The sequence below is a fragment of the Doryrhamphus excisus genome, chromosome 18 (assembly GCF_030265055.1).
Source record: "Doryrhamphus excisus isolate RoL2022-K1 chromosome 18, RoL_Dexc_1.0, whole genome shotgun sequence".
Lineage (NCBI taxonomy): Eukaryota > Metazoa > Chordata > Actinopteri > Syngnathiformes > Syngnathidae > Doryrhamphus > Doryrhamphus excisus.
This window is the reverse complement of record NC_080483.1, coordinates 17,725,264-17,738,594: the sequence shown is the minus strand read 5'-3', so window position 1 is coordinate 17,738,594 and position 13,331 is coordinate 17,725,264. Positions and strand designations below refer to the sequence as shown.

The following is a 13,331-nucleotide window of genomic DNA, read 5'->3' as shown; positions in this document are numbered from 1 at the left end:
GGCCAAGGCAAGGCAAGGCCAAGGCAAGGCCAAGGCAAGGCCAAGGCAAGGCCAAGGCAAGGCCAAGGCAAGGCCAAGGCAAGGCCAAGGCAAGGCCAAGGCAAGGCCAAGGCAAGGCCAAGGCATGCTAGGAAAGAACCAACGCTAAAGCTACACATTCAGCAGGAAGGGCAATCCTTACTGAAGTTTGGACTTTGTTTACTAGTATTGGGGGGGTCATTTGAGAAATTGTGTGACTGTGTCTGTGTGTCAGTGACTGCATCTCTGTACTGGTTGCTCAGTACAATATGGCTAAAGATGAAATGTTTTTTTTTCGTATGTGTGTTATTTTTGTATAAGATAAATGGAACTTATTTAACTGTCCTGGCTGCTCAGTACCGTATGGGTGACACCATGATAAGTCAACATCAATGACAAGAAGGAGAGGATGAACACAATGAGTTCCTTTCTTTGGATGGGTTTTTCTTGGAACCATACAATTTGATGGCTACTAAGTTCTCTGTCCTGGCTGCTAAGTACAATATGACTACAGTGACAATATCATTGCCAAAAACCTTGTACAAAATAGACAACATTAAGTCAACAATAATAATAGTAAAATAATAATAATAATAATAATAATAATAATAATAATAATAATAATAATAATAATAATAATAATAATAATAATAACAATGGAAAAATGAACACCCCCCACATTCGTGAGTATTCTTACGCCTTATTACAAACAGTGGCTAACTTCTTTTTACAATTGCACGAAATGATTGTTACCATGTCAAATGGTATTTTAAGAAACCGCCTGTACAATAAAGTGGTTTTTATGGCGAGAGAAGAATCAGAGGTTCGTCTGTACTTTGTGTTGACCTTTTCTGGCTTCTTCAAACCAACTTCTTGCCTTTTTTATTCACACTTTTATCTAAAGGAAAAACATACAATATCCAAATGGCAAACATCAGGTCCATGTGGGAATTGGTTACGATGAGAAGAGCTCGGCATCCTGGTTCTTTCTTTTGACAAAGTGTATTTTTATTCCTTTGTTCCTGAGTTATGAAAAATGGGATGATTTATTCCCGGAAAGACAAAGAAAAGGGTTGGATCTTGAGTGAAATCAATCAGGACAGACGATTAGTGGAGGTCTATAGCTGTCAAGAGAGGACAGACAATGAAGGCCAACATCCATTCTTCTGATGATCTTCTCATTTCAATAGGAGTCACTCGTCTGCAGCCGCTGCCTTCCCGTTCCCGTTGCCTCCATTTCCTCTATTCCTCTGCCTCTTGCGGTCTTACGCTACGCTACGCTATGCTACGCTACGCTACGTGATGCCTGGCAAGCAGATACACGGTGGCTTCATCCCTCCATGACAAGTGAATGCATCACCAGCGTCCTCCATTAACGACATGGCAGAGGCATCTCTGTCACGCGAGGCGGACGCAGGCGGGAACAGCGGACGCAAGACGGATCGTCGCTTGCCTTCTTCATGGGACGGATGCCCAAACAGCACGTTCCATGTCGCCGCCATGTTGTACACGGGCCACCAAATGAGGGCTATTAAAAGTAGATTGCGGCGCCCAGAGGAGACGAAGGAGCACTCAGAGAAGCATCAGGCTTTAGACAGACCAATCAGAAGGAAAACAAACAAACTGTCATTATAACATCATTGGCCCGGACCCCCGGACCCCCGGACCCCCGGACCCCCGGACCCCCACACCCCCGCTTCACTCTGAAACACTAACAAATCCGAACATTTAGTGTTGGGCCTTGGGGGAGGGGCAGATTAGTACTCATATCTCTGTCCTGTTATTCTACGTCCAGGCCTGGGGGGGGGCGTTGAGATGAAGGGGTATGAGTGGGCTTGGTGGGCCTTTGCTGAAAACATAATTGGCACGGCCCCCATGACAGCCTGTTAGACTGCGAGCTGCCCCTCTGTGCATTCAGCGGGCCCCTGCAATGTTTCATTAAACTGGGGGGGGGGCCTCTGAGATGTTTGTGCAGCCTCCGTGGCTCCACCACACAGTGAGAGCGTGCACCATCACAGCCTGACGCAAATGGAATTAGCCTAGCAACCCCAGCTCGTAAGAAGTCTTAGCACACACTTTCCAATACAGTGAGTATTAAGTAAGTATACACGCCTCCCGTACGTGTATTGATATACCACCACAAATACTTCTTTTGTACAGCAATACCTCTTTGACATAATGCTCAAACATAACAAAACACAATAACATGCACAATAAAAATAACATCATGATCCAGCCAAAACTCAACTCTGAATCTCCAATGTCACTTCCTGTCCACACGCACAAGTTTTATTTATTTTGTGAATGGCTTATTTTGTCTGATTCCATATCCAATATTGGAAGATATGTGTGTAAATGTGACATATAGACGTATAGGGGTGTTATTCCATGCCCACAGGGCCATAATCAGAATCATAAAACCTGGATTTAGAAGGTCGTAAGAAGGTCTTCTATGTGCTAACCACCATAACAGGGCAAATATGAAATTGTCATATTCATTTATGACCATTGGGAATGGAACAGGCAGGGGTGAGCGCTTCAACTTCCCATCAGGATACCACCGATTCTTTGTGGTACCTCTTTCCGTGACAGAGTATTAGTTCATACAATAATTAGGTTAAAGGTTTTAGCATAATTAGCATGTGCCGGAACGCCAGGCCTTTATAATATGCTTGAATGATCTCCCAGCAGGCTCATAATCTTTGATAAATGTAGAAACTGTTGCAGCTTAGGCTCCACTGAACCCCCCATGTCTTCTATGTCTACCTTATTGGGTAATACAAGTGTAAAGCTGGCTATAGGGGTGTTAGTTAATGTCCAGAGGGCTCTAATGATGCTAAAAATCCCATTTAGATGATTTCATCATATTTTCTAACTTCAAAAGCACTCAATTTAGGAATCGTACATCACGGAAGTTCATTTGTCCCGGTCAGGTCTGAAACGAATGAAGCGCGATAAGTGAGGGATCCCCGAGCTTCCACTTGAACCACCTCATCATCACGTGTGACCCGTTAGAGACTAAGCAAACACAAATCTGTCAGGCTATGAAAACAGAAAGCCAATCCCACGTGTGCATAAAAGGACCGAGGCCCTTAACGCCAACAAAGATAGCCATCTGTAATATGGAATGGAGGAGGTGCAGATAACACGAGGATCCCTGCTGCCTTATAAGGTGTCCCACGCTGCATGGAAGGGGGAAGGAATGGACAGTGAGGGGTCACAAAATGGCTGACAGCTCATTTTTAGGAGAAAAGAGCTATCACATGTAAAAGGTTTCATGAGTCGTCTTATACGCAGGTTTTCCCTTCTTTGATCCCTAAAACGGGGTCACCCCCGCAGCCCACCTCCTACTCTCAATTGCTCTTAATTTCACCGTTCAAGCGACTCTCTGTATTTTCTCCACCAAAGCCGTCCGACCCCCACCTCGGCGTACGCGGCCGTTTACCAGCCCGGCCCATCACCGAATGTACGTTTCACTATGCTCACGTGTCCGTCAACTGAAAGTCAATCGCCATATTTGTGGAACTTCCCGTCGGCTCAACAGAAGCCAAATATACGCTGGATCCACACGTCCAGTTGCGCGTCTGTTAGCAATTAGCATACAGGTTTGTGCGAAGCCATTGTGTGTGGACTGGCGACCTCTCGCAAAGATAATGAGCCTTAATGGTTGAGTGACATGGTAATTGCCAAGGTGTACGGTGACACCGCAGCCGGCGTAATTACCTCACTTTTCTCATGGATTCTCTCCTTTAGTGATGTCATCCAAACCGGACTCTAGCACACACGCCCAGGCGGCCTCGGGTTTGGGGTTTTTGGTTATGAAACCTTTCATCCATCTTTAAATCTTGACCATCCACAATATTGACTTCATTGGGTGGAATATCGACTTCATTGGGTGGAATATCGACTTCATTGGGTGGGTGTCTGTCAAATGGCAGCCCAGGGATGCAAGAGTGCGTCTAAAGTGGCTGCAACAGTCAGTGCTGTTTTCACTTAACCCCGCCCTGGAACTGCATTCACAAGGCGCCCGTGCAAAGCATACGCAATAGTTTTTATGAAGTGTCAGAGGCTACTCGTGTTTTAGCCGCTACTTAAATATCAGCTGTAAAAATGTGTTAAGCAAATAGCTTGTTACCGTTTTATTGTATTCAGTCAAATCACTTGAAGGTGGGGGGTAATAAATAATAGTAAACATCTTCAACATCTTCAACATCACACCATTTTATTGCCTCTTTTATTTTTATCTCGCTCATGCACACTCGAGTGTGAATTGCAGCAGTGACCAGCAAGGGCTGACAAACACGCCACAGGCAAAAGACCGCCACTGGCAAAAGGCCGCCACAGGCAAATGGCCGCCACAGGCAAAAGGCCACCGCCGTAAATAAAGGCAGGAATTTGTAAGGTTGACTTTTGCAATTAGGACTTTGAGGGGAAATATATCTGCAAGAAACATTTGAATGAGCTTCCACTTGGCAGTCACGGCGGCTAAAGAGAGCATCCCAATAACAGTTTATCACCCCAAAAGTCATTCCTGGGGGTGTCAAATATTCCCCAGCCAAAGAACCTTGGGCACCATAAAAGCTGCAGATAATTCCGAGAGGTTATTTTTCACTCTGTTTTCTGAATTCTGTAGCAATTAATCTGCCCAATTTGATTATGAAGTGCACAAATTAAACAATAAAGAGCTGTCTAATGAGGGATTCATTATGGCCAACCGTGGGGGGGCTGCGGCCATACGTCAGCGTCTCCTGCCGACAGCGCAGGCCATAAGGAAGACGAAGAGGCTCCTCGTCCATGTGGCGCTGCGCTGATAGGGCCCCCTCATCACAGATCAGTAGATCCACGGCCCCCCCAGCCCATAAACTGCTGGGCCGTAATTGAAAGTGCCAAAATCAATAGCGTTGACAGGCCTTAATTAAATTAAATATGTCTCCCAAAGGAGTGGGCTGGACTTTTAGGGGTGTGGGTGGGTGGAAAGTGGGTGGAAAGTGGGTGGGCGCAGGCGTACGTGCTGATGCCCGAGTGAGCTCACCGCATGAGGTGCTCCGTGCATTGGCTAAGTTTGGCGACACCCAAAAGGATGTTGGCTATGAAGCTGGGCCTTTACCATCCTGCTGTCCTTTAAATCAAGCTTCTCCTCATCTCCGCACGCAGGAAATGATGTCACACTGGACGCACGCATATGAATGACGTCACACTGTACGCCTTGTATGTCAGGAATGTGTACACACATCTGCTGTGGTTGTGGTCACACTGACGCCAGGTCCAAAACTGAACTTTAAGAGGAAGTGAACAACAACTCATTTGTTCACGTTTCAAAGTGTCAAATAAGTTTCAAATAAAAGTAGAATCAAATCAAATGACTCACCATTTGGCGAGCATCACAGGTTGGGAGTGAAGAAGGAAGTGCTGACGTCTGACATCACAATAAGTTTTCTATTTTTCTATGGCCGCCATCACACTTTTCCACAGCAGGTATCCCCTGGAAATGGCATCACAAGTAAAGAAGGGGGCATCATTTTAGTCAAATATTACAACTTTGGGGCGTTCCTCTGCCGAGTCATTGGGGCGCCCATATTGGGGCGCCCATATTGGGGCGCCCATATTGGGGCGCCCATATTCCAACGTATGAATAGCATTATATCCCGCCTCTTCCGGTTTGGAGTACATTACACACAAGAACTCATGCTAGCAGTTGTGTTTGTTGTCAGCTAATGGTGGCAAAGTGGAGCTACCAATCATAATCACACGATGACTCCACTATCACGGTTTCTCAAAAATAGAATAAATATATATTGGGCCGCCCAAAATAGTACGTTAAGGGTGGGACTCTAAGTTGAATGAACACACTAGGCGTCGGGGCCAGCCAGGGCTCTCTGTTGTTAGGACAGGAGGCGGTCCAGTGGAACCCCCCCAGAACCCCCAGATAACTTTATTCTTACCTGAACACGTCGGCAGCAGCGCAGTCCAACCCCACGTCCATATGGAGTATGTATCTCCAACCATATCCATATACAGTATGTATTTCCAACACCCAACAAACGTCTCTAGGCCGTTCGGCATGCAGCAACACTTCCTGAGAGTCAGGCAGAGATGCATTCAGGGACACTCTTAAAATCACACGTCTTTCTTGTGCGTGTATGTTTGGTCTAAATAAATAACAATGCAAATTAAAAACAACAAGTGTATATTTCATCACTCACTTAGTGACTCTTTATTTGCTGCATTGAAGTATGCTCGGAAATCGCAGAGAATTCTCTCAAAACATGTGAATTCAACTTAAATGACGTGGTGTTTTTGAACGCAACTCATTGCTGGTCATTAGACAAAGTGTGATTCAAGTGTTGTGCTGTTAAAGAAAGCAGTGTTAGTTAAATAGGTTGCCAGACGTGTGCCATCTCCTGACATACATGTCAGTGTTCACATACAAATATATACAGTATAAACCTGTGCTGACGTTTATCTTTCTTTCAATAAAATACAGTAAAAATGCCCATATTGTCGACTACGACATGGTGATTAGTTATAATTAATCTGATGAAAGATTTGAATCATTTGACAGTCCAAACATATATAAATGGATATAAAAGGATATATATATAAAAGCATTTGAAGAATGAAATGGCTAAATGAAGTCATATTCAAATAAGGCGTTGGAAGACGGATTGAAAGACCCTGAATGACGTGTGGAATTCTAGACTGGCCACTAAGAGTCTTTTACTGTCCTGCTGGCTTAGACACACAGCACACTTGATCGCTCCACAACAGCATTTTATTGCAAGTTTATCTCACAGCGGCACAATAATCCATAATAAAAACACCACGCCAAACTGAAACTTAGCTCTGAACCTCCGATGTCACTTCCTGTCTCTGCTCCTCGAAGGAACCTCACAGCAACATGCACAAAGAGAAAAGATGCTTCAGGATGATATTTCCAATCATGCAGGAATATTAATAATAATCACCACATTTATGGCAAATATCTCAACTGCAGTTGTTCATTCATATTATAATAATAAAAGTATAATAATAATAATAAAAGCATACAGAAGCATAAAACAATACCACCGTGTGTCCTTTGGAGGACTGCACCGTTACTTGATCACCCTTGTGTGTTTTTAATTGCATCTGCATCCTGAAATGAAATGATTTGTTTCCGATATGATTGCTTATTACGCGCTTATTAAGCATTCCATTGAAAACTGAATGGAAGTTGTAATCAACAAGCCCACTCAGCCAAATGATCTTGTTATCCAAATCAATCAGCAGCCAATCACGCTCCTATTTCCCGGGCCGTCATTAGCAGATGCTAAATGGCGCGAACCAATTAAAAGAGGGCGATACGTCAAATATTTCAGGGGGGGGGCGGGGGGGGGGGCTTTTATCGAGGCTTTACAGAGGAAGGCCGAAAACATCTCTCAATGTTATGAAATATAATAGAGTCATGCAGAGGTCAGGATGGGATGTAATCTGCGTGTGTTGAAATAACATTTTTATCGGTAAATTTGCATTAAAAATAATATTCATATCATAATAATAATGACAATGGTTTAGTTTATTTGGAACAAAATAAATGACATAGTATGTCCCGAATTTAAGAACGATTGTAGGGGAATTGTATAAATATGTCTGCACAAAACACTTGACAAGACAAGACATGTTTATAATAATAATAATAATAAAGAAAGTACATGAACTTATACCGCAGTAAGTAAAATGAAAAAACCGACAGCTTAAAATAATGTCTCTCATTATGAATAACATCCCCTAAATCTTTGTAACTGTAAATCATTTGCCAAATAAAAGACGCCCCCCCCCCCCCCCCCCCAACAGGATTGACAAGATTTATTTCCAAGCTTGCAAGCTGGTTTGTTCCATAAATTGAAGTGGGGGCCACCAAACAGGGCTTGGCCATTGTCTCCATGAGGGGAGTCTGTCTTTTCTTTTTTGTGCCTGCACCAAGTGCAAATATTTAGGCTGAAATGCCCCCCCCCCCCCCCCCCCCAGTCCACTACAGAGGCTGCATGAAAAGGCTTAAGACAACTTGGAGAGGAAGCACCAAGGGGCCTTTGTGTGGAGGCCCGCCTCTTGACTGCGAATCAAAGATCGTCTATAAAGTGAAATAAGTTGTTTTGTACCTCGTTTGTCGGCCCCTGGGATGTCAACGATGCTATCCGTCTTAAAGGGCCGCTCTTTGGGATGCTAATTATCAGCCATATTTGTTTACACCCCCCCCCCCCCCCCAAAAAAAAAAAAAAAAAAACAACTACACATCAAACAAAAATATGGGTGTGATTTAATCCGGCTCCTATTTGCTATTTGTTCATGTCCGGTAGACGAGCTCACCGGGCGACTTGACAGGCGACGCCACCCGCGTGTCACCTCCAAATGGTCTCTTCACGGCCCCGGGAAACAAGAGCCGGGCGGCCCTTTCTTCATCGGAATGGTGGAAGCGGCGGCGATGGGCTGACAAAAGGCCAATTTTTCAGGCTGAATGGCTCAGTGTCCCCGGGCGAGGAAGGAGGAGGAGAAGGAGGAGAAGGAGGAGAAGGAGGAGGTGTTCGTCTTTAGTCTCCCGAGGTTCGAGCCCTTTGATCGGGTCTGCTGGCGCCTAAAAACAACATAACTTGTCTGCCATTAAGGAGGCTGACAAATGGTGACAGATTGTTTATGCTTGCTAATTAGCATTACTGACAGCTCACTTGGATGCACAACAAGCTCGGCATGCAGGGGGGGGGGGGGGGCTTTTAAAAAACCTGTTTGAACCTCTGCATTATTGAGTGCACATCTAATTAAAAATGAGCTTCATTAGGTAGAGCTGGACATCTATTCTTGATAAGTTAACATCGAAAATGCTTTAGAACTATTGATTTTTCAATATATTAAAAACAATAACGTTTTTATTATTGTGGTTATTGCTTTATGAATTCTTAACATGAAAATTGATACATATTAATAATTAATGATACATATTCATACTAAACACGTAATTAACGATACATGTTAAGGCCAGGGTGGACAGCTGGGATAGGCTCCAGCACCCCCCCCACCCCCAGTAGAAAATGAACGAATGAACGTTGCTTGCATTCTTATTCCACGTGATTGACGGCGCGTGGAGGCCACGTGCTTAAAATGAAAAAAATGCATTTTTATCTTTTTAAATTAACCTAAAAATATGACCAAATGTCAATGCCAATGTCATAGAATATTCATAATAAATGCCTTGGAGGGGATAATAGCAGGTAAACCAAAGCCAGTACTGCATGGTTACCCCCCCCCCCATCATTTTTAATGGACGTATAGTCAAAGCCCCCCCCCCCCCCCCAGGCCGATAATCAGCCGTAAATGACTGCAAAGGCCTGTGAGCTGCAATCTGATTAGAGCCCTGCAGCCATCAATAAACAGCAAGGGGTTGAGGGTTAAAAACCAGGGCAGAACACAGGACGTTCTTGTGTAATATTGAAATAAAAACAAAAGCCATTATTATTATTATTATTATGATATCATCATAATTCCCCTTTCTGATACTGTACTACTGTATTGAAATGTATGAATACAGGATCAATACATTGGAATATTTCTGCACATTTGAATGATTTTTATAAGCTCACAATTATTAAAAAGTGTGTGAATCTTTATAGCATAAAGGGGTGATGCTGTGTGAATATGTTACATATCTACATCTATATTTACATTCTATATAGCATCATTTTACCTATAAAGTGCAGTTATTTAATGTATTTATTTAATGTAGTATTTCGGAGGGTTATTGTAAATAAATGATGATATGACGATGGGGGGCATATGTTTGTAATAAAACAACAAAAGGGGGATGTTTATAATAAAAAGAGGCAATGATCATATTCATAATAAAAAGGGACTAGGACAATATTTATAATAAAAAGGGACTAGGATAATATTTATAATAAAAATGGGCTATGGTGATGTTTATAATAAAAAGGGACTATGATAATATTTATAATAAAAGGGACTATGATAATATTTATAATAAAAAGGGGCTATCGTGATGTTTATAATAAAAAGGGACTATGATAATATTTATAATAAAATGGGCTATGGTGATGTTTATAATAAAAAGGGGCTATGATAACGTTTATAACAAAAAGGGACTGTGACAATATTTATAATAAAAAGGGACTATGGTGATGTTTATAATAAAAAAGGGACTATGATAATATTTATAATAAAAATGGGCTATGATAACGTTTATAACAAAAAGGGACTGTGACAATATTTATAATAAAAAGAGACTACGATGATATTTCTAATAAAAAGAGGCAATTCTATATTTCTAATAAAAAGGGACCACGAGACCACCAATGGTCCATTTTTGTTGTCTTGGTGTTTATTTGCTTTTTTGGAAGTGAAAAAGCGCCGATATCGTTAATATAATAATGGCTCCCATCGGCGTTGGGTCCAGCCCAAGTCGTCTGGGATTGGTCGCCTGCCTCCCCAAGCCTGCCTTAAAGCCGGACTCCCCCCTCGGCTCACTTAAACATGAGGACGTCGACACGTTGACGTGCCGGCTTGTTCCCCCCCCAGCCTCGGTCAGCGTCACCTCCCCAGCCCCGCGGTGCCACGGTCGGACCCGCATGGCCCCATCGTCGGTCTGGATGTCATCTTCGGGCCGAGGTGAAGATCCGTCCCCACGCTCGGTGCTCGTCACCGGAGCCGACATGCAGACCGGCCCGAGTCCCGCGGAGGACGCCGGGAAGCCCAAAGCGGCCATCCTGCCCTTCAGCGTCGAGGCTCTGATGGCCGACAGGCGGCCGAGCAGAGAGGCGCCTTCACCCGACTGCGCCTCCGGAGCCGGGACGTCCCAGTCCCTCGGGAAGGGGGTTCGAACGGGTCCGTTTGGGGTTTTGGACCCCCCGGTCCCCATGAGCTCCTCTTTTTCGGTGGGCGACCTGATGACCATGCAGGACGACGTGCTGATCAAACCCGAGAGTCCGGACAGCCACGAGAGGACTTCGTGGATCCAGAGTCCTCGTTTCTCCCCGACGCCTCCTCGTAAGTCCGATCGGTCGCTTCCGGGTCGGGCCGTCCCGTTCTCAATAAAAGTGTCTTTCTCTGAACAGGAAGGCTGAGTCCTCCGGCGTGCCCGCTGCGGAAGCACAAGACCAACCGGAAGCCCCGTACCCCGTTCACGACCTCCCAGCTGCTGGCCCTGGAGAGGAAGTTCCGCCAGAAGCAGTACCTCTCCATCGCCGAGCGCGCCGAGTTCTCCAGCTCCCTGAACCTGACGGAGACCCAGGTCAAGATCTGGTTCCAGAACCGGAGAGCCAAAGCCAAGAGACTTCAGGAGGCGGAACTGGAGAAACTGAAAATGGCAGCCAAGCCCATGTTGCCCCCCGCTTTTGGGATTTCCTTCCCGCTCGGCGCTCACGTCCCGGCGTCCTACGGGGGCTCGCACGCCTTCCAGAGGCACTCGCTTCCGGTCTCCCCGGTGGGACTGTACGCCGCACACGTCGGATACGGCATGTACCACCTGGCTTGACGGACGCCGGACCCGGACTCCTTTTGGGGAGCGGTGGGGGACCCCGAGGTTTGCCGTCACTTCGCTCCTAAGTCGTCGCCAAAAGACGTCAGCTGGGCCGGGGCGCATCTTCTCTTTAGGGCCGATAGCGCTGCGGGTTTGTCGTCATTTTGCATTCGCGTCAGCGTCGCCGATACTTGGTAAATATGATAAACATATTGGTAAATATGATAAACATATTGGTAAATATGACAAACATATTGGTAAATATGATAAACATATTGGTAAATATGATAAACATATTGGTAAATATGACACACATATTGGTAAATATGACACACATATTGGTAAATATGACAAACATATTGGTAAATATGACAAACATAAGTAAATATGACACACATATTAGTGAATATGACACACATATTGGTAAATATGACAAACATATTAGTAAATATGACAAACATATTAGTAAATATGACAAACATATTAGTAAATATGACAAACATATTGGTAAATATGACAAACATATTGGTAAATATGACAAACATATTAGTAAATATGACAAACATATTGGTAAATATGACACACATATTGGTAAATATGACACACATATTGGTAAATATGACAAACATATTAGTAAATATGCCAAACATATTAAATATGCCAAACATATTAAATATGACAAACAACAGCACTGTTGTTGGACGGCTTCCCTTGGCGAGGGACGGTGGACTGTAAAATTCTGTATATTTGGAAAAAATATCCTCATTTATATTATCAATATATTTGTGACATAACTTAATAAATGCTTTATTCTTTTGCATTTGTTGGTAGATTCCTTTTTGTGGCCGTAACTTCACGTTGAGCAAGGCAGCCTTGGTCCAAGTCCAAGAAGGGCAACCTAGAGGACTATTGCTCCAGCTGCTGCCCATTGCTTTGAGAATGAGACCACTAACCTAGATCTGTTGGCGCCAGCAGAGTTTAGGGGGGGGGGTTGGGGGGGGGGGGGGGGGGGGTTGACAAACCAGTTGCACCCACTTAAAGTCGCTGATAAATACTGGAGCTTGTAAGGAGGTCCACTATGTCATTATGGGGGGGGGGGGGGGGGGGGTGACAAGCCATTATGGAAGAGAACATTTCCAAATTACAGAGCAGTGCATGACTTGCAGTAAAGGGGGGGGGGGGGGGGCGTCCCTCCATAGGAGTAAGATGGTTGGTATGAGCCAGAAGATGGAGGCCGGCTCCAGTGGCTCCAGAGAGGCTGTAGCTCCAGGCAAGGCGGAACTTTTATCATTCCTAAAGTGTCACCGGGGGACTGGGACGCTCTGCTGCGGTGGTGTCCTCCCATGATGACGAGCCGCTGTCCTGAAAGTCTTCCAAACAGGAAGCATCCACACTTTCTTCCCTTTTCCTGCAGCTCCGGGAATCCAAGACGAGCCGAAGTCTCTGCTTTGGTGGAAAAGGCTCCGTTCTCTCAGTTGGAATTCTTTTGTCTGTGGTTGTGGCCTGCAGCACAAATGCTCAGCAATTGTTGACATGAGCCAGAAGATCAGAAGATCAGAAGATCTGAGGAGCAGGTTGCTGTTTGACCCCACAATCCTCTTCATCCTCTTCATCCTCGGAACAAAGTGTTTGCTGTCATTCAAGCATTCATCCTTTCTTTGACTCTCGTTTTTAGTCTTCAACTGGCTTTCATTGACTGCTAGTCAATATTTCATTCCCGGAACTAGAATTAGGTTGCACTTATAGAAATGAAATATTAGATATTTGTAAAAATGGTATACTGTAGTTTATTGTGCTGCAGAAATATAAT

At 44.4% G+C, this 13,331-nt stretch overlaps 1 protein-coding gene and 1 long non-coding RNA gene across 2 annotated transcripts; one reads left to right on the top strand and one right to left on the bottom strand.

Moving 5' to 3' along the window:
* Window positions 1–4,255: 4,255 nt before the first annotated feature.
* Window positions 4,256–6,096, bottom strand: LOC131106425 (uncharacterized). Its single transcript, XR_009120074.1, has 3 exons — window positions 5,961–6,096; window positions 5,387–5,500; window positions 4,256–5,294 (listed from the first exon to the last, which is right to left on the bottom strand). It is a non-coding gene; the product is annotated as an uncharacterized LOC131106425 (long non-coding RNA).
* Window positions 6,097–10,546: 4,450 nt separating this feature from the next.
* On the top strand, window positions 10,547–12,341 carry msx1a (muscle segment homeobox 1a). Its single transcript, XM_058055001.1, has 2 exons — window positions 10,547–11,049; window positions 11,118–12,341. The coding sequence occupies exons 1-2, from the start codon at window positions 10,632–10,634 to the stop codon at window positions 11,534–11,536; spliced, it is 837 nt and encodes a 278-aa protein (XP_057910984.1). The 5' UTR covers window positions 10,547–10,631; the 3' UTR covers window positions 11,537–12,341.
* Window positions 12,342–13,331: the final 990 nt, after the last annotated feature.